Raw genomic sequence first — 26,078 nt, 5'->3', positions numbered from 1 at the left:
ACAGTCAAACCTGCCTCCCTCAATGCTTGAAGAACCAATCTTAAGTGCTCCAAATGAGGTTCTTCATCAGGACTAAATATAAGGAGGTCATCTGCATAATTGACTAAGAACTTGTATTTAAACTTCCCTAGAATTTTGTCTAAGGCTCGAGTCAGCAATTGCGTACCTAAGTTAATGCCAAAAGGAACTCTGGTGTAACGGTATTGGCCAAAAGACGTGACAAACACAGTCAAATCCTTACTCTTCTCGTCTAATCTTATCTGATGGAAGCTCTTACATAAATCAAGACAAGAAAAAACCTTTGCAGACTGCAGATGTTGGAAAATTAAATCAATAAAATTAAAATTAAAGCTTGTGGGAAATTGTCGTAAGCTATAAGTCTATTCAACTGCTTGTAACTACATACTAATCTGTAAGAACCATCCTTCTTGTCAACCAGAAAACACAGGCTTGAATAAGCACAACTACACTCCTCGATGATATTTTGTTCTATTAAGTCGTCAATCTGTTGATGCAAAATTGCCGTTTGGTGTGGAACGGTCTACATCTAAATGGAATATCCGATATCACGGGAATTGAAACAGGATCCAATTTACATGTGTCCACCTTCTCAGTAATTACATCCTCATATCGCACCATGAGAGTTTGAAGATCTGAAGATTCTGAAATTTGTAAAGGAATCAAATCATTAACCTTAACAGAAGAAGGAACTGAAGGAGCCTTTTCTTTTTTTGAAGACTCGAAGTGTATCGGAATCATTGAAAATGGAAAAGAGAGCATCCGCTCCTCGAAAGACAATCTCGCTTTAGTGTGGGATAAAAAATCATACCCTAAAATTATCGGAGAAGGGAGCGAATCAGAAAGCCAAAAATACCATTTCCAGGTCAAATGTCCAATACGCAATGACAACTCAGTACGGGAATTTAAGTGGACAGTTTGGTTGTTTATCGACAATAAGTCCTGAGTAACATCATGAACTACTGGTGATTTCTGTTTTAAACTTGCGAAGAAGGTACTTGATATCAATGACATTGAATTCCCAGAATCCAACAACAAACAAGAAGAAGTCGAATTAACAGTAGCAGTCAAAACAGGAATACACTTTTCCTCTTCTGCAAAGGAACACTGAAAATGCAATTCTGAAGCAACCGTAAAAACTGTATCCAATACATTAATAGATTTTGTAGAGACTTTATCTTCCTCCCGAGGAACTGACCTCACTTCACCCTTCTGTCTCTCACAGTGCTCAACATCCATAGAAACTTCAACCCCCTCTATTCGATCCTCAATCATTTCAACTTGTGTGGCTCTAGAAATAACAGAAGGTTGTATCTTGTCCGAAAAATCACGAAGTTCTATAGGCCATATTTCTTGAGCAATAGTAATAAACTCCATTATTGACCTCGGACGAGAATAATACACTAAATGCAAACGAGTATTCATACTAAGTCCATTTATTATAGTTTCAACCAGTTTATCCTGTGTCCAATCTAAAGGAAAGATATGAAAATAGATATCCACTTCGCGGATATAACTTGACAAGAACTCATTTGTCCTTTGTTGATGAGTCACATAAAATTGTATTAAGTCCCTCAACGTTTGCAAATTTGTCAAGTGACTCCAAATTGTTTTAATCATAATTGGCCAAGGATACTTTAAAATCAAAATTTCGTACCAAATGGTGCGAAAAATACCCTAAGTTTTACTATATGTCATAAATAGCAGTGATTCCAAGTCGAGTAGTTGCAATGAAAATGCTTTATGCAAGGTAGTTAAAAACAATACCACCCTATGGAGATCCTCTCCATCTATACATGGTAAATCACCAATTATCTCATGTGCTAAAGAATATCGAATGTAACTTGTGACAGGAGTCTCTTCCGGAGGGAGCAAAAAATTACTAAACTTATTATTAACCTGCCTGGTATGCAATAATCGTGGTGAAAAATTCAACCTAAAAGGCCTAATAACTGGTGAAACCACAGACATCCTTACCCACCAGTGCACAAAACCAAAAATATAACCTTCAACGATAAAATAATCAAAGTAAATCCAATTTTAAACGATTTAAAAAAATGACGTAAACTCCTCCAATTCACACTACTTATGAACTGCAACGTTAAATTTGAAAACTGTCAATTTTTATTTCAAAAGAGAAGGAACGTAAAATAAGATAACTGCGACAAAATCTTAGCATAAAAATAAAACCAATAAATATGAAAGAAAAAAAAGGGGGGATGCATCAACCAAAAAAAAATTCAAAATACAATGTAAATATGTTATGCTGAAAGCAAAAGGTACATATAGTCACACACCAAATAAATCACTCAATATCCCAAGCCAAAATCCAAAATTCCAATAGGGTGGGCCCGACCCTGTGGCCGAGTGGTTAGCACATCGCGCTGCGACGTCAAGGGTCCCGGGTTCGAATCCCGGTCGGGCTTGGTTGTTTGTGAATGTCCATTCATCAATTTCATCACTTCATCACTCATCCCCATCTTCGCAAATTAGCCTAGAGGCACAAAAAACGCGAAGTAAAATAAAACTAAAACTAAATCCAATAGGGTGGGTGGGTGGGAAAAATTTATTCACTTCAAACTTCACTTAATGAAAGAAAAAGGGAAAATGGCCATGCTCTGACTGCCAATCTTTGTAACGCCATTCCTATATGTCTCATAAAAATGGAAGCATGAAGAAGAGACCAATACTCGCAGAGGTATATTTAGCGTGGACAATATAAAATCGAGGAACCACAATTACAATTTTTACTTGTTACGGGGTTTGCCGATATGTACGCGGAATAATTCCCACAATAACAACAGTTTGAAAAAATATGTGCGTATATCCACACCCTTCTTTACCCTTCCAAAATTCGGTAAGTTATACAACAAACCTTTATATCTGTTTCATCGCCAATCATGACTCACACCAATGAAAAAGTATCACATTCAACTATACACGTTTATTTAACAATTTAGTTGTAGCAACATTCATTTAATATTTTTTCATTCTAATTTTAATAAGCTTTCACAATAAAATTCCAGTTTATATTAGAACAGACAATTCTCATTTTTGGTATTTTTTAGCCAGAATAAATTATCATCTAAATAATAATACAATTAAAAGTACACGTTTATTACCTTCAGCAATATTGCAGATAAAATTTACTTCATTAAAGTTTCTAGCATTTCAACATTCAACACACGAGTGTTACAAATTTATAAAAAACACATAAATGGTATTTATTTTTTAAAAATTAAATTTCTGCCTGTTTTATAAGAGAATTAGATGCTCATGAAATTCTAGATACGCTGTTGGTTATTATTCGTCTCGTTTTTGTTGTTTGCAAGTAAAAGGACTTTCATTACGATGTCTTTAGGTTGAACGATTATTCACCGAATTACAATCTTAGGTCAAATGTGTAGCGGTTGCACTTTGGCTTACTGTTGTGACGCTGTTCTACACTATTACTTAGTACACGCATAAGTACATATCTGTTTCTCACTCATGATATTTATTTTATACACATGATGCATTCAAAATCCCCATCTGTTATCACGTCTTTTTAGTAATGCAAAAAAATCACTTCCGCAAATCATCAATATATATTAAAGTTCACAATTTTTTAACAGCGATAGGTGGGCACGAATCTCAATAGAACCGCGTGAATAGTAAAGTATGTACCATTCAGAAAAAATCCCCTTTTGCAGTAAATAGGCAAGTATGAATATGAGTTTTGTTACATAAGTTCAATTCACTATAAACACACGCATTCTTACGTACCTTCAAAAGTTCTAGTTGCGAATTAGCCAGACTGTTCGTAATATCCAAGTCGTCAAATTGATGCGGTCAAATTTAAGCGTTGCGGTTACGTAATATATTTCGCCGTTACTTCCTTGTTGACACGTGCTCGTCCGGAAACAGCAGCAAGTGTATCGGATCTAATTGTTTCAAGGTTCAATGCCAAAGTTCAAACTCCATCTCATGCTGACATCAAAAACTTCTCTCTTAGTTATTTCGAAATGAATACCAGTCATGCAAATATATATATATATATATATAAATAAATGGTACCATGAAATTTAAGACAACTGGGCGTGACGATTTCCACAAAAAAATGTCTATCACAAGATTTTTTATATAAAATGAAAATTGGTTCTCAAAAATAGATCGAATGCACAATTCCTTACTAATGTTCTCGTGACATGACTCGTTGTTGCAAGAAACAAACTACGTTCAAAATAGCAACACGTAACTTTTGAAATGCATGCCGAAAAGTTCACAAAGTCTCAACTTACGATATAAGGTTGCACACGATTCAATATAAATAAAGACTTGCCCCAGTTGAGAAATAAATACAAATACGACGTTGAACCTTGAGTGGAATGTGACGAACTGTGTTTGCAATACTACCGTTGCTAGCGAAGAAGGAAATGGTGAAAAGTGACTGGGGAGACATCTATCAGTATAAATTAGCACTGAGGCAAATAACCTCAAGGGGATTTTTATGGATGCGAAATTTCCCAGGTGGGAAATTTTCACTTAATGTAATGGGATGACGTAAAGCGGGACTTACAAATGCCAGATTCATGTCATCACCATTACAAAATGTAAACAAACATTATATCCTACATTGAGCAGCCATAATACTACTAGCACTAATTACACCATTCTATCAAGGCACATATGGAGTGTAGAGGTAGGACCTCACACATTCTCAATCTCAGCCATAGTGGTTTTGTGATCAGCATCATGCTTCAGCAGCCTTTACCCACTAAAGGTTGCACCCAGGTATCCAATGATTAAAGGCTGGGTAGGTAAAGTTAAAGTTCCCTGTACATATAGCGCCGTGCCATGTATGGGGTAGAGCTAGGGATAGGGCCCCACACATTCTTAATGTTGGCCATTTGAAGGTGATGTGATCAGAACCATGGCCACATTTACCCCCATCCCCACCCCTGGTTGCCCCCAGGTACCCCATCATGGGAATTGAACCCATGTCTCCCATATTGCAGTCGGCACCTTACCAAGTAGACCACCACAGCTCTGGTTTACTAGGCCAAAATATTGATAATATAAATGTGTAATTAGACTAGAATTAATATTTACAATACACATGAATAAGACAGCTAAGGTATGTTTATTGTGTTTTCCTTCAAGGTATAACTGGTGAGAGGACTATATATCGCAGAAGAACTGAGCAGGAACCAGAAATGGGAGCACCACAACAAAAACCAAAACGTTTGAAGGTAGTGGTGGATGTTTCAGGAAGCATGTACAGGTTAGTGAAAGTTAAACATTTTCCACACACACACACACACACACAAATTGAATCAATTCTAACCTCTGGAGTATTTTTTTTAGAAGAACTGTTTTTTACCAAATTATTTTTTTGAAACATTTTTTTAAAGATCCTAGTTGAGCCTCATGATTCACTAAATTTTTCAATCTTCTATGCATCATAACGTATATCAGCTGACATTAGTGGTAGATGGCACTAACTAAACTAAACACCAGGCACAAGAGCCCCATCACCACTGTTTTCTGGTTTTCGAGACCGGAGCCTACTAGTTTTTCTTTTTGAGTTGTTCTGACGATGTTTGGTCAACACTGAAATTTATTTAGCTCCCGCCAGGAATCGAACCTGGGACAGCTCGCACCAAAGGTGATGTGCTAGCCTTTTGGCTACAAAGGAATCCTAGATGGATGGCACTAGTAGAATGGAAAGAAATGTAGATCTGAATTGTGCAAATTGTAATGAACTCGAAAGGTTGATAGCACCGTTGGTGTAACACAGGTATACAAGACCTGGATTCCAAATTGAATCCATGATCTTTCACTAAATAGTTCAGTGAGTTGTGAAATTACTTATTGTGTAATGTCGATTTTCATGTAAATGTATCTAACTCTTCACTTTTCAGATTTAATGGATATGATGGTCGACTTGACAGAGAGATGGAAGCTGTGATTCTGGTGATGGAAGCATTCGAGGGTTATGAGAATAAATTTCAATATGATATTGTAGGCCATTCAGGAGAGAGCTACAATTTAGAATTTGTTGATCATAAAAGTATTCCTGCAAACAACAAAGAGAGGCTGGACGTTGTCAAGGTAAATAACACTCTTTAAATATATGCTCATAATTTTTAATACATGTTCATAATTAGAGATGATCCTAAGTTAGGGGGAAGCACAACAACAGATGCTCAAGGGGGTCCCGAGTTTGATATCCGGTGGAGGCATATAGTGGTTCGGATCCCACTTAAAACTGTAGGTCCAGTCCCGATTAGCTTTACTGTGCATAAAATGCACTTAAAACACCAAATCAATTAATAAACAAATAACAGATGCACTCTTCTGCTCACAATACTAAAAGGGACCGAGCACCAGGCCAGTTGTATAGGTAAGGTAAAGTGCATCGTGCCATTAAGGCAAGGGAGGGGGGAGGGAGGGAGAGAGAGAGAGAGAGAGAAAATTTGAAGTTGTCCATCTTCTGTTTTTGTTTTGCTTGCATGCCTGCACTGGTGCTTTATTTTTACTTTTATTGGTGAGCCCAACTTAAGACTTCAGTATGGGGCTTATGGCGACAGTGTTGCCACATGGTGCACAGTAGAAGAAGGCTCTGGCGTGCATCGAACGTCTGCTGTAGTACACGCCGCAACAAAAGTTAGTGAGTAACGGAACAGGTACTGTTCAATACAATAATGCAAATCCTTCCTCCATGATTTGATGGGAAGCTCTTCTTTCATGCGGCTCTGGTACAGAGTAATGACTGTCCATGGAGGGAGATTTGCAAATAACTGTTCCTGAATATACTTGTCATACGTCTTGCTGTCCATTTTATTGTGTACATTGGCAGTGTATTTTCTCTTAAGTCCACTTTTTGCACAGAAACTCTAATCGGGACTGGACCTACAGTTTAAACTTGGATCCGAACCACTATATGCCTCCACCGGGTATCAAACCCGAGACCCCTTGATTATGAGGACAGGATGTTACCACTGTGCCATCGGGGAGGCCTGTTTCAAATTTCTCTGCACACTGTCTCGTTTAAGACAAAACCATGTTCATTACCGGCATGCACCAAAGTAAATCCCCTCTGACATGTAGGTGCTCGCAAACCACTCGTAAGGTCGCAAAGAAAGTCTTGTTGTGTCTTTATTGTTTTGTCCCTCCATTCCTTTTGCACAGCAGCAGCTCCACGACTCAACAGTCATAGGCGGGTGTAGATTTTTTTCTGGGACGTGTACAGAATATGCTGTAAGCATTATGTAATATTGGAAATATGATGTGCAGATTTGCAACTTATTCGACACATCAAAAAGTGCCCTTATATCAGTGGTGTGCCCAGTGTTTTTGAAGATGTGAGAGGGGGTGGTACGTATATTTTTTATTAGTCGGTGCTCATATGCCATCTTCTCCTGCCGTTGACCATCTTCGTTTAGGAATACTTATCCAAGAGGGAGTTATGACCAGCACATACCTCCATTGGACACGCATGTCATTCACATCAATACAATTACAAGGGTTCGTTCTAGGTCTAATTTGTGGACAGATGAACTAATCGGGACTGAAATTTCAACGTATAATCCATCATAAAATGTACCTTCACCAGGAAGCGAACCTAGGGCCCTTTGATTATAAGTGGATAGCATTAGCAGAATTTCCGTCGATCGTTTTTTTGATCTTTTAATATGATACTATCAATACTTTTCATAATACTTAGTTATCATTTTGGGAGGGGCAAGTGAACCTTCTCCCGAAAAATCTGCCAATGTATACAATGTGCCTGGGACTTTTCGTCGCACATCGCCTCGTATAAAAGTTGTATTCAAAGTCATTGCATTTTACGTACCTGTTGTTTCTTGGCATTTTTCTCCTCGTTTGGTGTTGCAAGAGGACCTTTAATACAATAATATTTATTACAATTTGTCTCTCTTTACTTGTAAGACTCTGGACACTTTTATGATTAATAATGCAACCCCTTGCCATTTTGCTGTTGTAGAATAATTATAATAATAAATTCCTTCAAGAAATACCCAAAATGAAAAAGTGCGCATGCAAACAATAAACCACTTGACCCACGATGGAAGCCTATTCATGAACTTTTGCCTCAACATTCCCATCCCCCTTCAGTCTTCCAAATATGTATTTGCAGCAAGAGGCAACTGTTGGATGGCTGTTATTTTTAACTCCCCAAATCGTGGTAAACACAAGAAAGGAAAATGTCTTGTTTGGATGGTCCGAATTGCAAAAGAAGGTGTAGACTATCAAAGCCTTACATTTCCTCTGGTTTTTGCTTATTTATTATTTTCTCTTCGAATGTTAATGACTTTTGTTTCTTACAGAAACACACTTTTTTAGGGGTGGTGATCTCAAAAGTAAAAGCCCATAAGAGCCCATACTGAACTCTTAACGTGGGCTCCACTATAGTAGGCATCTATGATAATATACTAATGAAACTGAAGATTACTAGAGACTTGCTCCATTTTTGTCTGATTTTAGCACAACAACGACATTTGGAAATTTTAAAATTACAAGTTTGTTCACATATGTGGACTACTGGAGGATTTTTTCCATGGAGAGGGGTCGAGGTATATTTTCCCCCTAATAGTGTTGCTCATTCTGTCTTAAAAAAAAAAACCTTCAGTTTGAAGTTACCATTTTCCCTTAATGCTCTTATAATAATTAACATAACTGACCGTGACCGAAATGTGCAATTTTAGATTGACATCCTTTGTTTTAAGTCCACTTTATGCACATGTGGGCTAATCAGGACTGGATCTACAGTTTAAAGTGGGACCCGAACCACTATGTGCCTCTACCCGGTATAGAACCTGGGATCCCTTGATTACAAGGCACAACCAATTGAGGTACAAAATTCAGTTATTAATCAAATGTCAAATACGTTGTAAAGGTGACACCTGCTGAGTGTTCAATTTGTGTGTGTTGGGTAGAAGAAAGAAATCGCTAGTAGGCAACATAAAGTTCTGCAATTAGAAAAAGAAAATATCACAAATACGAAATTGTGTAGACACTTCCATGTAATTATCAATTCACTCTATCGTATCGTGACACACTTTTGGTGTGTGCTACGAACCTTAAAGGTTCAGGGATCGAATCTGGAGCCCTTTAGATGAATGTAATTCTTACCATTGGGGGGTTAGCAGTAGCCTGTAAGCTCTCGCTTGGCTGCATCTTCTAACTGCGGGAGGTACCTAAATAAACCTAAATTTACAGAATCTTTTAAAAAATGGCAACTCTCTTGTATTTGGTTTATAATGACCTAAAGACTGTAAAGGCAAGGATGGCATGAGAAAAGCATATTACCTGTCTCATTCTCGAAGCGTAGATCAAAGAGTTTCTAAATTAACTCTCACTCACTTGCTGAAGTTCATCTCTTAAATTGTTTCTCAGCTTCTCAGCACTTCACTCCCAAACAAGTTCCTAAAACTCACGTTCATTGTTCATAAACTAGCCTGAATCTCCAAAATCAAACTCACTCTCCTCTCTCCAAAACTCAAAACCCCTTTTCTTACTCCTGAACAACTGTGTTGTTCTCTTCCTTTCCAAACCCCAAGACCAATAGTTCCGAGCAAGATGCAACTTGCATCCACCCTGATCTAAACTCCTCCCCTTTTATTCTGCAAATACTGGCGAATGCTTTTCACTGAGCTGGCACTGAAGTTAACACATTCCTTATACGAAGGCTGTCGCAGAGAAGGTGAGACAGATTTTTTCCTGGCTTGGCAACACTGCCTATGGTTTCGGCAATAGTCACGTCGTGTAGGATGACTCATTCTGTTTCCGTAGCAAGTTGTAACATGTTGCGAAACCATGTTAGTGAGCAGCTGTGTTGATTTACGTGGAACGTGTTTCGTTTACCCCTCCAGGTTTTTGTGTATAACATTGCTTTTCGCGATGAGTATTCAAGATGAACAGCAACATGCCATAAAATTTTGTTGGCATTTAGGGAAAAATGCTGCGGAAACATATGCAATGTTTGAACAGGCATATGTCGATCAAGGCAGACTGAGTAGAGGCACAGTATTACCAAGAAGTCATTGAGACACGTAGCACGTAGCAAAAAAGAGACCGCATTTGAAGAACTCCTTCATATTGCACCACGATAACTCACGCCCGCATGCCGTGTGGGCTTTTCAGGATTACGCGACGAAGAGAAAAATAGAAATTTTCCCACATCCAGCATACAGCCCGGACCTTCCAGCCTGCGACTTTTGGCTATTTCCACTTTTAAAGGCCGCTTTACATGGTCGTCATTTCATGACGAACAAAGAAGTGATCACCGCAGTGCAAGTTTTCTTCAGTTCGCTACCTGACGATGAATTTTCAAAGACATTCACAAAGTGGCAGGAGCGTATGGATGCTTGCTTAGCTGTCAATGGTGCCTATTTTGAAAAAGATGTACGTCTACTCGATATGGCTGATTCTGAATAAAAATTTTGTGGTTTGCAATTTTTTTGTTTCATTTTAATGATTCTTGGAAGGGTCCATGTACATGCTTGTCTTTTAACTGCTACGCAGTCACGACTTTTTGACCTATTGCGCTCATTTTGGTCTCAATCGGCAGCTAATGAACCAAATTTTCACCCTAGTACATTTGCTGGCCAATGGAGGTTGCTGTTTTCCGATACAGGAATTAGTCTCACCTTCTCTGAGACAGCCTTTGTATTTCCTGCCAAGCTACCTAGCTAAACGTAACTCCAATATGAAAATGAGGGATATGTAACACTATTTACGAGAGAGAGTAAGGTCTGCAGATTGTGAGAGAGAAGCAAAGTGGAGAACGATTATTCTACGATGGTGTGTGATTGAATCGATGTCTGACAGGGAGGTCAGACAAGTGCATTTGAAAGGACAAGTATAGGAATAATCTTCATCTATTTGTAAGGCAAGTAATATCCTTTTCTTAACCAATCCATATCGGTTCAGTCATGGAGAGTATAAAACCCATATCTAGCCTAAGTTAATTTCTATCGCCATTCCTTTAAATGTAACCTCTTGCATTTATCACATTTAGGCCAAGCGAGTGAAAGATGAATGAGGAATAGCTACATCACCCAATACAATCTAGAGGTTCTTGCTTCGATCCCAAACGCAGCATGGGAGTTGCATTGAAGTGGGGATCTGACCCCGAAACCACATAAATATGGCATAGGAGGAAACAGGGGGCACAGGGCCCCTCTATACACCTGCCAAATTTCATGGAAATCGGAGGGGGACACAGGGGTCAGATTCCCACATCAATTTGTCCTCATCTTGACATTTGAGGCAAGTTTTGCCCCCTACAACAGTTTTTTTACTCGAAACAAAAAACATTTATTTCTTCCTTTGGGCCCCTCTATACACCTGCCAAGTTTCATGGAAATCTGAAGGAGGGGGGCAGGGGTCAAGTGCCAACTTCAATTTGTCATCATTTTGACATTTGAGAGGGTTTGCCCCTTAAACAGTTTTTTTAGCCGAAACAAAAAACACGTATTTCTTCCTTTGGGCTCCTCTATACACCTGCCAAGTTTCATGGAAATCGGAGGGAGACACAGGGGTCAGATCATTGCTTCAATTTGTCCTCATCTTGACATTTGAGGGGGGTTTTACCCCCTAAAACAGTTTTTTAGCTGAAACACAAAAAAACACGTATTTCTTCCTTTGGACTCCTCTATACACCTGCCAAGTTTCATGGAAATCGGAGGGGGACACTTAGATAACCTCCCTTGTTAGTTAAAATCGCTTGGGCCGCACTGTCCCCAACAACGAATTAACATTTCTTTGCCAATTACTGGCCTCTTCGCAACAGTCTTTGAAAAAGTCTGAAATGGTACATTTACTAGAACAAATACGTAGAACTAATTAACAAGGAAACTACCGTTACGATACAACTCGCGTTAAATATTTTTTTGTGAACGACCTGATGATACTTGAGAGCAACTGAATTTTTTTTCCAATGTGACTTGAAGAAAAGGGGAGGAACAAGAAGAATAAAACAGTGTTTCAACAGTGCAAAGGAAAACATATAATAACTGACACTGAGCTATATACATTTATCGAAAAACACAGACTACTTGGAACACAAGAAGAAACTATTCTTAACAACAATTCTGAAGAAATAAAGACAAGGGCCGCTGTTCTTTAGGCTGCTGAGCCGACAGTACAGGAAAATAAAAATCTCTTTGAGAGTAGGATCAATGCTTGCCTGATGTAAATAATAACAGCAGTTTCACTTCAGTAGCTAACATTCGGCCCTCAATATGACAACATGACATAATATGACACTGTAAGAGGTAATGTTTTCGGTAGAATATAGGTTTTGGATAGGGAGTGCAGAAGAAAATTAAGGGGAGCATCCCTTTGTGCCCCCTGGCACCACCCCTGCTAATTAATATGTAGTAAATATATACAATAAATAAGAATTGTTGTGATCCAGTTCATTTTTTTGGAATATGCCACTGGCAGTTGGCACTTTCAACTGAGAATGTGTTATATGGAAATCCCTAAAGATGAACTGTTGTGACAGCATTTAAAATATCAGAAATTACTGAACTCTAGGTAAAGTTCAACATTGTCTAAATGTGGCTTAAGCTTACCCAAGAGAATCTGCAGTATACCTGGAATAGGTGCTCAGTAGTAGAATGTTGGTGCAGTATGCTGAACTTCCATGTTTCATCCCGGATTAAGTCACACTTTTTGCAAATATTTATCATTGGTGTTTTTGTCACAAATATTTCAGATTTCTTAAATCATGTGAAAACATTTGGTGACAGTCACAGTTATGCCCAGGCCCTGCACTCACTTAGGACTGGCCAGCTCTGCTCTGCATTTTGTTTCATATTAGATATAAAGCCTGTTGTTTATGAAAGTAGATCAGTGTTATTTATTGACACACCAAAAGACTTCTCCATTTTTGAGCCAAGTTTACTTTTATGTCTCCAATGGAAAATCCTGAAATAGGTGTCAAAGTGGTACCACTTGCTTTCCATCTGGGTCAAGCAGGTAGAGGAAATTGTTGCAAAACATGCAACCTACAATGAATTAAAACTACCATCAAGTGAAAGCCCTCTAATTGCGGTTTTATTTTCATATAAGTTTGTGTACCATACCAAAGTGTCCAAATGTCCTTTTTTTAAAGGACTATCCTTTAACCTTTTGGTGCCCAAGGCCATTTTCACATGTAACCCCCTTGGTGCCCAAGCCGATTTTGAGCAAAATGCAGATTTTCAATTAAGTGAGTGTAGATCAGAGGCTAATTGCCCTAGAGAGATGAGTGATATACCGTTGTACACGGAATGAACCAGAGATTCAGACTAAAAAAGCAAATTCGGCATATATGTGGTGGGGGGAGGGGGCTAACTCTCAAAATTCCAAAATTTTGGAAAAAAAAATTTGGTTCCCCCACCCTCCCTTCAAGAAAAAGTACATGACAGTGTCGACATGCACATGGAAATGATCGCTGACATGTAAGGAACACAAAAATATTTGCATTATTATCATATGACCAATGTAACTTGAGTTGTACCCCCAAAAGGAATGGTCGGCACGCCACTGATTCAAGCTTCAAAATGCAGCGGTACCTTGAAATGACTTTAGCTCAGAGACTATTTGCCCTGGAGATATGAACGATATACCGTTGTACGCAGAATGAATCACAGATTCAGACGATATATAATTTATGCACATTCAGCATATATATGGAGAGGGATAGGGGGGAAATCCCCTGAAAATACTTTTTTTTTTTTTAAAAAATGGGGTTTCTCCCCCCCACCCCCCTGAAAAAAAGTATATGAAAAGTTCAAAATGCACATAGAAATTATCGCTGGCATGTAAGAAACAGAAAAATATTTGCATCATTGCCGTATGAACAATGTAACGCGAGTTGTACCCCTGAAACGAAAGGCTTGTACGCCACTGTCTCAAGCTTCGGAATTGAGCGAAATGCAGAGTTACATTGAATTGACTACAGCTCAGAAACTAAATGCCCTAGAGATATGAAAGATATACCATTGTACGCAGAATGAATCACAGATTCAGAGGATATAGAATTTATGCACATTCGGCGTACATATGGAGGGGGAAAGGGGGGAAATCCCCTCAAAAATACTTTTCTTTAAAAAAAATGGTGTTTCCCCCTGCCCCCAAAAAATGTCAAAATGCACAAAATGCAAAATTTATGCAAATTTCACGTATATATGGAGGGGGAAGGGAGAAAACCCCCAAAAATTATTTTAAAAAATTGTCACTTCACCCAAAAAATGTCCTCGCACTTGGGCACAAAACGAGACCTACGCACAACATTCACGGACGAAAAGCTAGAATGCAGTGAAAAATGAGCGCCGATTCTTGCAGCTGATTGAAATTCTATTTTTAGACAATGCAGGGTAACCCCTGTTACAACTTGTGGACACTTGTGCTAAAAAAAACAAAGGTTTCCTTCAGCGCATTTCGAAATTCCATATTCACAACGCAGATTCAACAACCAGTCTTCCCCCTCCCGCCCACCCTCTGCCCCCTGCTTGCACCCTCACAGAAAACTTTCATTTTGACATCGGATAATGATAAACAAGCTTCCTTGGAATCCACTTAACAGGAGGGAGTGAAAAAGCATTGCTTTAGTACAACACAGCCGGTCTTCCTCTGTCGGCAAAAATTTCACCTTGAAAAGAGACGCAAAAGAGAAGTCCCTTTTCCCCTCCATTTTCATGAAGACAAAAAAAAATGCAAAAAAACATTTCCGTTAAATACATGTGTTGGGAACAATATATATAAAAAATCGAAATTCTAGCCAAAAATAGAAAAGTTATAACGTAAAAACTACGACCTTGACACAGTGTCTTGATCGAGACGCTTGGTACCGGGAGGGTTACATTTGAGTATCTCAATCGAGATGCTTGGGTTCCAAAAGGTTAAAACCGTGGCTACTTATAAAGTCCTTTATATTTCATTAATTTTCAGAGTTTTGTAAGGAAAAACTTTAAAGATGTGGTTTAATTTGCAGGAAAAGTCTTGTGGAAGGACAAAGAAAGACTACATACAAGTTTGTGTGTTTGAAATATAGCAGTTACTTTGCTTGTGAAGTTATTTAACATTTGAAAGGTATTTGTGTAACATTTTACAATTTTAACAAATTTGCATATTTTATTGTTCACACTTTTCATATAGGTATGTGATGTACATATTTTCATTAAAAGAACGTTTCCAATGAAATGTACTTAATTCACATGTATTATGTTAAGTCTATGCCAACATATATTATTTTATGTACAATCAGTTTTAAGGGTATGTACAATCAATTTTAAGGGTAGAAAATAATGTTTTAAAAATGTAAAAATGCCATTGAAAGTGTAAGGAGCAGAAAGGCTATAAGGAGTGAAGAGACATTTTTAAAAACAAGAATACTGCATTCTTTTTTTAAGCTGAAAACATGCACCTTTAATCCATTAAAAAAAAGCTTTATCCCTAAATACCCACATTTGCAACCTTCTGGGGAGGGGCTAGGGATGATCCACCAGTACTTTTCAGACATCGTTTTTAACTTTTGCAGCTGGACATACTGCACAACACTTACAGCTCCTGATTTATTAGTATTCTAGTGCTCCCTTGCAAGGAGACATTTCTCATATCAAAAAATAATTTGATACTTTTGATTTTCAGACAATGCATGCACATTCTCAGTTCTGTATATCGGGAGACTACACCTTGCAAGCTACCCATCATGCAATCAACACACTGGCACAGGAGGACTGTGATGAAGCATTTGTAGTTGTACTGTCAGATGCCAATCTGGAGAGATATGGAATTCCACCAGAACGTTTTGGCCAAGCTCTTACCTCCAATGACAAAGTGAATGCATATGCCATATTCATTGGCTCCCTTGGAGACCAAGCTGCAAGGTAGGTTCTGGATTCTATATGGACATCTTAAAATGATTCTCTACCTTATGTGGTTTGAATCACTTTGGTGGCAAAAAGCATAACTCACAAGGGGGCCATTTTCAGTTTACTAGTTTTCAGATTTTTTAATTGACACAAAAGTAAATAAGACCCTGAAAACTCCAACCTTCCAGTCTTGAAAATACATATCCAAGACCACATGTACTGTGTTTGAATACCAGTTAGGGAATGAATTCAATTATCCTTGTCCTTCTATCTATTCATCCTCACTGCAGTAACTAACCTAAGAGGCAAAAAATAATATGTTATGTAAACAAAAACATAGAATTATAAGGTTTGAATAATTACCAAAGATTTTGTTTTAAAAAAATATTCCACGTAGTACACATTTTTCCCCCTCAGGTGGAATAAAATTACAAATAACTTGTTAGTACAAACAGGCACTAGGGAACAAATTTCAACTTTTTTCTGTATCCTGGATGAAAAAAAGTGTTCTTTACTAATTTCGGTGTGAGATATTCAGAGACAGTCTCAAAATTTGTGTATCACATCACATTTCCAAGATATGCAGTATGACGAGAGTAGGTTAGCAAGGCTTCCCCGCCCCTATTGTGTCCTCATATACCCTCACTACCAAGATCCATTCACCTAAAATCCCAACTCGAACATTTCACATCACGGTATTTCAGACACCCCCGTCAAGTAGCGCATGGCTACGCAGCATTGTTTGTCCTACCGAACCATTCCGTGCCAGCCTCGATTAAAAAAAAATCACTGCCAAACGTTTAGGTATTTTGTTACTCGATTCCCCTATGTTTCTTGCGACACTAAATCCAAATGTTCAGAGACCCCAGACACGCAAACGTATGCCAGCTATAATTAGCTTCATGCTAATTGAACAGTCACCATGAACCCCTGGTAAGGCATGCGATCAGGATTATCGAATATAATCCCCAATTTATAAACAAACCTCGCACATGTGACCAAATCAACAGGACCTAGTTGTATTACATTCGAAAGAGATTTGCATAACCCTGTATATTGTTGCTTAGAAATGTGAGTATGGTGCAGGGGCGGCGCCAGAAATTTTCGACCGGGTGGGCAGAAGCTCCATAGTGATAGATTAGGGTGGGCAGTATAAATGTAAGACCATGTATGTGTACGTAAGACATATGTATCCCCCTCTCTCTTACTTCTTTTCCCTTTCCTTGTTTTCATCTTTATTCTTTTCTAATCTATTCTCCCATCTTGATCCATTTACTTTCGTTTTGTCTCTGATGGACACAATTATTTCAAGGAAGTGTTTACACATGCGCAGTCATACATTCTAGTCACATTCTTTCATGCATGTTAATACAGTGAAATAAATGTGAATTAGGTTTAAGCTTGTGTTGCAAATACAAGGCACATACTTGATTTTATGTATTCGGCGACAATGATAGAAAGTGCGATTGTAGACAATCGTGAAGTTTCTCGTAATTTAAATGCATGTTCCTGAGCATAGTATTTTCATCATATAAGTTTTTGACTGAAAGAGTTTTCTTCCTTCTTGGGGGTTACTTTTCTTAGCTTACAAGGTTTGTACAACTGACTAATCTATCTGAATGTTTGTAGTAGCAGCGATTGGGTACCAACATTTGAGGGGCAAGGATGATATAGGCAGGGGTGCCCATCTCCCCCAAGGCCAATGGCGCATCCCCACAAAAATCATGTCCAAGTCACACACCCCCCCCCAAATCATATCATTTGCACCCTGAAACTATATCGTAATCCCTACACCGAAAGTAACTTTTTTCTTAGCTTTTTGTTACAAATGATGCACCTGTTTTAAAATAAGCAGTATACCAACACTAAGCACTATATTTTAAGAAGTGATGTTACTCATGAATATGGAGAATATCGCTCATGTCTTGTAATACAGCTATAACATAAAAATTCACATCCACCTCAGTAAAGCGTCAAACACACATTGTTGTAACAAACACATTATTGCAAGCGAAGCAAGCAAGAACATTTGTATATCGATTTATTTTCTTTCTTTCTTATTAGGAATGATTTAAAACACACACAGAAAACAAATTATTGGTTCATTGTCCATTAAGTATCCCTAGGCTAATGAAAGGCTATTTTTAACAAAATATCAATATAGTAATAAACAATTAGGATTGAGAAATCTGTTCAGAATTTAAGAGATTATTAGCTAAGTTGCTATTCGTTTTCTGAAGAACTGTCATATTACCAATGCAGGAGAAGCAATACACATATGGTTACATGAACATATTTTTTGAGGTAACAAAATGATTTAGGACGCAAGGAATTCATCGAAGTTGATCATCGTACCAGTAATACTTCATCTATCTTTCATTGGGTTGTATGGCGTGACCATTTCGAACACACTAGAATGTCAACCTCTATCCTGTGCAGCATACCCTGGAAACTTTATTATTTCAGGGCAACAAGTCCCTGGTGCCTGGAACCACTGTCAAAGTAATAATTTATGAGGGTTTGTATTTTGAGTGTCAGCCTGCGTTTGTTTTCACCCCTTCTTTACTTTCATCTAATCACCATTGAGCCTTATAACGTCGTCATTATTAAAATTAGCAAAAAAATGACTTACTATAAAACAAATCAACCAGAACTTACTCTTCCAAAAATGGAGTTTCATTAGTTTATACCTCTTAGAAAGTTGAGGTGGTAATTTCAATCACACTGCGTTTCATTAGTGGATCAAGGCAGCTAATTCCATGAACAATGACGTTGTTTTCCGAATGTCTCAAATATTTGTCTCAGGCAATCACCCTCTTAAAATAGACGCATCTTCTGTGGTGATAAAATGCCACGTTTGGTGCGAGTTCTTTCTGTATATTTTTTCCCAATGGCATAACGCTGTCGCATTATAATAAAGAGGTCCTATGTTTGACTCCCCTCCTCTGGTGGAAGCACAATGCACACTGGTTTGGACTACACGTTAAACTGTAGGTTTAGTCCCAATTAGCCTATCTGAGCATGAAAGTGGGCTTAGAAACAAACTAACAAAATCGTCTTCTATATACTTAGTGACATAACTTTTTTTTTCTTTACTTCAGCTGCATCTACAGGTTCTGTTGACATTTTCGGCTGATTCATGTGAGAAAATTTGTGTGGAATGAGGATTTCTAAATAGGATAAGCCACTCATTAGCAACTGAATAATTCTGTAGCTTTTTCCATATATAACTTATTTATTAAAATTCATTCACTTCGTGATTGTTGTGATTCCTTCTTATTAGTAGAATGAATATAAAGTTGATATTTCGTATACCATATTGATATTTGAAGATGACGGGTATATAAAAATTGTAATGAATAAAAAGGGACACTTCTGGAATTTCAATGCAGAGCTAATTAAAATTATATTATACTCTATAGCAGGCATCTCCAACTTCAATGAAGCAGTGATCTGCTTTTTATTGTCACAACAGGCAGTGAGCTACTATTAATCGTTAATCTTTGCAAAAATTTGTACCTACTCAGCCATTATACATTATAGAAGTTGAATTCAAATAACGTATATTCGTATAATTATAATAGATAACTGCGATCGACCAACAAACGACCCGCGATCGACGCGTTGGACATGACTGCTCTATAGCATACTTAAACCCGAAGGTTCATGGCTGCAGCAACACAAGTCTTCCATCTGTCCCTATCCTGGACAAGATCAATTCTATCTTTCCCATCCTTACCGATTTATTTTAGGTCCATCTCAACGTTATCCCTCCATCCTCGTCTTAGCCTTCCTACTGGTCCCTTACCATAATTACAATAGATAACTGCAATCGACCAACAAACGCCCCGCGATCGACAGGTCAATTGCGATTGACGCGTTGGACATGCCTGCTCTATAGCATACTTAAACCCGAAGGTTCATGGCTGCAGCAACACAAGCCTTCCATCTGTCCCTATCCTGGGCAAGATCAATCCAATCTTTCCCATCCTTACCTATTTATTTTAGGTCCATCTCAACGTATCCCTCCATCCTCGTCTTAGCCTTCCTACTGGTCCCTTACCATCAGGTTTCCCAACAAGAATCCTGTAAGCTATTCTTTCCTCTGCCATTCGTGTCACATGGCCTGCCCATCTAACTAAGTCTTCTTGATTAAATTTTTCTAATATTAATTAAAAAGTCGAAATAATTTATTGTGTTGCTGGAGGAAGTAACGCTAAGATGATGTTTAGATTTGTTTATTTGGAGATTATTTTAACCATAGCCAGGCCGGAATATATATACGTAGTGGAGGCCCAGAGCTGCAGTCCTCAAGTTCACCCTCAATTCTGATTTAATCTTGATCATACCCTGCATAATTTTGAGCCTCCTAAGCCTACTAGCTGCCTTTAATCATGGAAGTATTCATTTGATCACAGTTTTTGTTTCAACAATGACAAAAGTGGTTTTTTATGGGTTGATAATATGTGAACATTTCCTGCATAGATAATATTCACAAGTAAAATATACATGTTATGAACACCAGGTTACACTTAAATATTTAATCATTCATATATCCCTAAGTATATGTACTTATTGAATTTGATTGGGTGGGCACAGGAATTTTTGGGTGGGTGCTTGCCCACCCCTGTTGCCGTCCCTGGTATGGTGAACCTTATGTTATCGACTTCTCACATACCCTATTTCTACAATGCATTTATAAGAATGGAATATTGAAAACTTTGCATGACCACTGCTCATACGGAACTCTTTCCTGCTGAAAATAAAGTTGAAGATTAGCATGCATGAGTATATACCTAGTCATATCATAAAACTGTCACAAGGTTTGCAGGAAATAGACACAAGATGGTTAGGGATAGTGTAATATCCATAGAATATGTGGTATACGAATATGTGAAGAACACAAAACACCTATAGCTACTCAAAATGACCACCTTTAGCATGCACACAGTTCTTCAGTCTTTGTGGCCACGCATCAATTGCATTATGCACGATATCTACAGGGAAGTCCGACACTGTCTTCACAAGAGAGCGATTCAAACTGGCCATGTTGGGGTGTATTTTCTTGCAAACCATTCTCTGAAGAACAGCGCACAATTTGTAGTCCAGAGAGTTAAAATCGGGGCTACCAGAGGAGAAATCAGAAGTGGAAATGAAGTCCGGCACAGTCGTCTGGAGTCTTAGCCTTATGGGCTGGTGCAGAATCCTGCTGGAACCTCCAGGCCTGACTGCGAAAGAGGGTGTTTGTGAGTCCCTTGACCACACCCTCAAGGTCCATCTCATGGTACACCTTGGCCGATGTTTTGATGCCTTGCTCACAGAAATGCAGCTCAATGGTACCCTCATAGCTCACCCCCCACCACACCATAACTGACACTGGATGATGGCCCCTCTGAACCCTCCGAGCTTGTCAGCAGCTTCTCGTGAACTCCTCGCATATACCCTGTTGTTTTGGGCATTGAATGCCTCCTCAAAATTGAACAATTTTTCATCGGTGAAGAGGATTTGTCTGTGCCCATTTGTTCCGTACCGCGTGGGTAGGCACTTCGCTTTGATCTACCTCTGCTGCTTTAACGCATCATTGAGGATATGACCTGTACGTCGTTCGTGAGCTTGCAGTCCTAGGTTACAACGTAACACAAGAGACATGGGACATTTTTGACATCTTGTGGTCCTGAGGCAGTACTGACTGTCTCCTGACAGGATTTTGTCGCACACACACCGCAACTGCTTTCACAACCTCTGGCGTCCGTACTGGTCGAGGCTGCCCTGCCCTGGTCTGGTCGTTCACAGTTTCAGTTTCAGTGTATCGCTGAATAGTGCGATACACGAACATCTTTGAGATTTGAAGCTTCTGTGAAAGTTTGAAAATCTCACCTGCTTCTTTCCCCACCTTATGTAATGCTATGACAGCCACTCGATTTTAATTCTCGCCCCATTCCATCCTGATCTGTACCACAATCACCTTCTCCCATCTGCAGCTCACCACACAATGACTCAGGTCTTACACCTCCCCATGGGCAGGTGCTGCCCTTCCCCTGAAGATGTCCAGCCAACCTCCAAAGTCTTGACAGTATTTATGATATGACTAGGTAGAATCAAGTAATTTTGGAGGATAGAAACACAGATAAATTCCTGATTTCCAGTGTTTAAATTATATGCCTGTTTATTTGAGATGAACAAAAAGAAAATCTTACAAGAATGATGTTCAATTCTCACTGTAAAAATATCTTTATATATTCTGTTAGCTTATCCCTATAATCTGTCTTGACAAGCTACAGTGCTTAACTGGCTCAAATTTACTCTTTACAACCACCAGTTTTAATGAAACACATGTGACCTTTATGTCAATTATTTAAACGTTGACGTGTTTGGATACACAAAATGTTTAATAACATGCTCACAAAGACAAAACTTGGATACTTAGAATAATGGACCCATGTGAACATAACTCTTTTAGATGGCGTGTACTATCCAGATTTGAAAAATTGCACAATCTCTACCATGTACTTACTATTCTTTAACAGCTGTGACGTCACTTGACAGTCAATGAAAGAAAGAATCAACCTTTTCGGTATCATTATTTGCTCAAATGTCTGGATGGACTTTAGCCACTTATTCGAAAATAACCATGCCAGTTCAGTACATATAGCACCAGCCGACTACAAGATTGCCAATTATTTAGCAAATGGCATTGTCAGCCATGACCCTACAACGATGAGGTCGTGTGCACATGCATAATGATGATAGCTTTCATCACGGAGCACTATAATGCTAGCATTTAACGTGTGTGTCACTATGGTAGATCTACCTTACACACGCTTGGTTACACGTTTAGATACCGGTATACGAAAGTCACTTAATAGAATGTCGTTCTACTTACAAGCTCCTGGAGCGAGGAAGGAAAGACATGCTATTGGTCTGTTCATTTTCAAGCATATCTCTATTACCTGACGATGAGTTCCCGGTAATTTTACCAACAACCTCGAAGCCTTGTGATCACTTCTTAGCATAGTACCCCTCTGTACATCGATGTTAACTGCAATGATTCTTCATAAACATCGTTCGTGCAATGTCCTTTGGTATTTGTAATCCGAGTCCATCATCCCACACATTCCTCCATCTTGATTGTTCCGCTTCCGGTCCTGCTCTTCCGTTCCTCTGTCCAACCATTCGGCACTTCTGCAAAATTGTCCACTCGCAAACACACAATGAAGAAAACCAAAACCTTTAACAATGGATGGTGTGTTAAGGAACTACTACTATCTATACTTCTCTTTTTCTCGATTTGAACTGATGTCAAGCAACAATTAACAATAAATGAAGCGTAAATAACCCACTGACTTTTTACCAGATTTAACAAATGTGTTATATGAACATGTCCATGACCAAGATTTAGGCAGAAATATCCCAACTGCAAATATTAACAAATTTGGATATTGTCGCGGTTCACTAATTACCATGGCTAACAACTATTGTTTCGCAATGACAATGCTAAAAACAGACAACAAGGTTTCTTTTCTGTTCCAAAGGTAAGTTTTACTAACAATACTAACAATACAGCTCTTGAAAATAAATACGAGGTCCTTTGCTCCCAAGAGCATATGAAGGACATCTCGTGAGAAATTGTTGAACTTGATGTTGAATTGCTAGCTATGTTTGTGAATTCTCTTCTGTTCGAAATCAGTTCCTTACTGACCGGGATAAAGTTAGCTTAATTAGTATTCAAGCATTACAAATGTTGGTCAAAATATTCCTTATGAGTATTAATGTCATAAATGGCACCCAACAAGGGCTGGACCCATTCGAACGTACAACATTGACAACAGAATGCACTATTATCCATACTAAACATTCCTGTTCATGGAGAAATGTTCAATTCCACTTTGGTGGATAGTGATTTAGGAATTGGGAATCCCTCCCTTTGTGGTGCCGACTTCAATGTGGAGGGCACATTGGCATATGCATATGCTTTTATTCTTCAAGGAATAGCCACACATTACAGTGCGACAAAAATAATAATGTCACATGGTCCCTTGTTTCAAGCAATTTTGGAGTGCATTGGTCATAAATGTAACAATGTGTTAGGATGATATATACAGCTAAGGGGTTCTTTCAGTCCACATAGTTTATCACAGCACAGTCCACTGTGTCACTGCACAAATCAAAAGCTGTAAACTGCATGTTTACTTAATACGATATATAGTAGTATCCTTTATTGTAGCAAACAGGGTTACAATAAACCTCGCATACCAACACATAAGAGATGACTGAAGGTATACATGATGATTTGGCACGCAAAGTTTGCAGTGTTGCCAGATTACAAGAAAAGCGGAATTCGGTGGTGTATACATTACCCATATTATTCCTAAAATAATGTCGCACGTATCTCAAAAATGGTACGTGATGGAGAAAAATGAGTGGCAAATCCGAAATCAGGACAGGATAAAATGGCTGTTCCCTAATGTTATCAATACAATATTTGAGGAAATAATGTATGTTTTGTGCAATATTTCATTGTCTTGGTAATTACATGCAAGTAGGTTAAAACAATTTAATGTGCTGTTGACCTGGCTACTATTTTGTGTGCCACCCTCTATAACAAAAGAACTAGAAAATGCAACTTACCTGTAAGCAATCAAACTTTTTTTTTTTAGCTTCCATTGTTTACTGGATTTCTTTGGTCTTGTTCCAATCTCAATTGTTTCTTAATTTCTAGTACATTGTTTAAGTCACTCTATGTTCTTGACCAACAGAGACATACTTTATACATGTGTTGAAATGCCAAATAAAAAATAAAATAAAAAATAAGATTTGCAACAAAAAAGATTTTTGTACTTAATATACCATAGGTTCAATTATGAGAAGACCAGAATAATAAAAAAAAAGTATCCATTTAATTATGAAGTCGTTAAAATGTACAGTAAAACCTCATTAATCCAGACCCTGGTAAGCCGGATAGGCAAGGGAGGGAAGCAGAATGCAAGGTTTAAAATGTGGCTAGAAGTCAACAAGAGAACTTCCCAAAGAAAAGACAGTCAACCACTGATGAAATTCTGTTTCCTGCAGACTTTGCACTGTACTACTATATAGTGTATTTAGTCCTATACCCTTTAAATGCACCATAATAAACATGTTTTGTTGCTAAAAACGGAGTTTTAATGCACTATCTACTGTTCTTTTAGGTTATTTCAGTTAATCCGGACTTTCGTTAAACCGGTCAACTTATCCCCCCCCCCCCTTAGTCCTGAATTTGAATTTAAAATTTTGGGTGCGTCAGCACTTAGGCTATTTTGCACCTGTCACATTATACAGGAGCCAGCCCCTTATCATTACAAATGACAACTCTAACGTTGCATAACTAAAAATCTTAAAATCTTCTGACTTCTGTTAAAAGCCGAGGCTCTAAACGGGCACTCAGCACACACAAGGACAAAAAACAGGACAACACACACAAATATATATTTGCCATAGTGCCAGTCGCCAGAGCCACGTTAGTCTACAGTCCAGGGCATACTATGTGGAAGTGAGGTTGACTTTTGGGCCCCCACCCCCATTAGTCCTGATTAATGAGGTTTTACTGTACATACAAAATATACGATTTTCTTTAATTTTGTACAATTTCCAGGATATATGAGACTCCACAACAATTAATTGGTATTTCTTTCCAATATTAATACAGTAGTATTGGCTGATGTCGGTATTGACTCACCTGTACTCATGCCATCGTTTGAAATCAAGCTGGGGTGTTAACGTTTTGTTTTATAATTCATAATTTCAATTAGTTAGTTTGTTTATTAAAATCCTTTCCTCTGTTTCAGGCTTACAGAGAAGCTGCCATCAGGAAGAGCATTTGTATGCTTGGACTTGAAGGATATACCCCAGATAATGCAACAAATATTTACATCCTCAATATTAAGCAGCAGATGATGTAATTGAAGTTTATAATCAAATAATTTTGTACAGTCTGAAATACAGTAATAACATTGGTTATTAATCATTTTGATTGAAATAAGACCTTGAGTTTGAACTAAATAAATATCCCATGGTGCAACAGTCCATAAGGGCCACTCCCACCTGCCAAGGTGGAATATCATCCAACCAGTCCATCAGGACGAACCCCCAGTCATTGTTGTAGGTTACTATGGCCAGGTTATGCTACTCATTTGTAGCTCCCTAATTTCCTCACAA

The 26,078-nt window shown here is 38.3% G+C and overlaps 1 protein-coding gene across 1 annotated transcript in view; it reads left to right on the top strand.

Moving 5' to 3' along the window:
* The window catches only part of LOC145982803 (von Willebrand factor A domain-containing protein 8-like), a 172,799-nt gene extending 146,928 nt beyond the window's left edge, over positions 1-25,871 (top strand). The window contains exons 26-29 of the mRNA XM_083116170.1: positions 5,161-5,281; positions 5,922-6,111; positions 15,664-15,902; positions 25,709-25,871. Of these exons, the coding sequence (XP_082972296.1) occupies positions 5,161-5,281; positions 5,922-6,111; positions 15,664-15,902; positions 25,709-25,817 (659 nt within the window). The 3' untranslated portion in view covers positions 25,818-25,871. The remainder of the gene's footprint in view (positions 1-5,160; positions 5,282-5,921; positions 6,112-15,663; positions 15,903-25,708) is intronic.
* The last annotated feature ends 207 nt before the right edge of the window (positions 25,872-26,078 follow it).

The sequence above is a fragment of the Lepisma saccharinum genome, unplaced genomic scaffold (assembly GCF_977018435.1).
Source record: "Lepisma saccharinum unplaced genomic scaffold, izLepSacc3.1 HAP1_SCAFFOLD_427, whole genome shotgun sequence".
NCBI lineage: Eukaryota > Metazoa > Arthropoda > Insecta > Zygentoma > Lepismatidae > Lepisma > Lepisma saccharinum.
The sequence above is the reverse complement of the archived record's forward strand: the minus strand, read 5'-3'. Positions and strand labels throughout refer to the sequence as shown.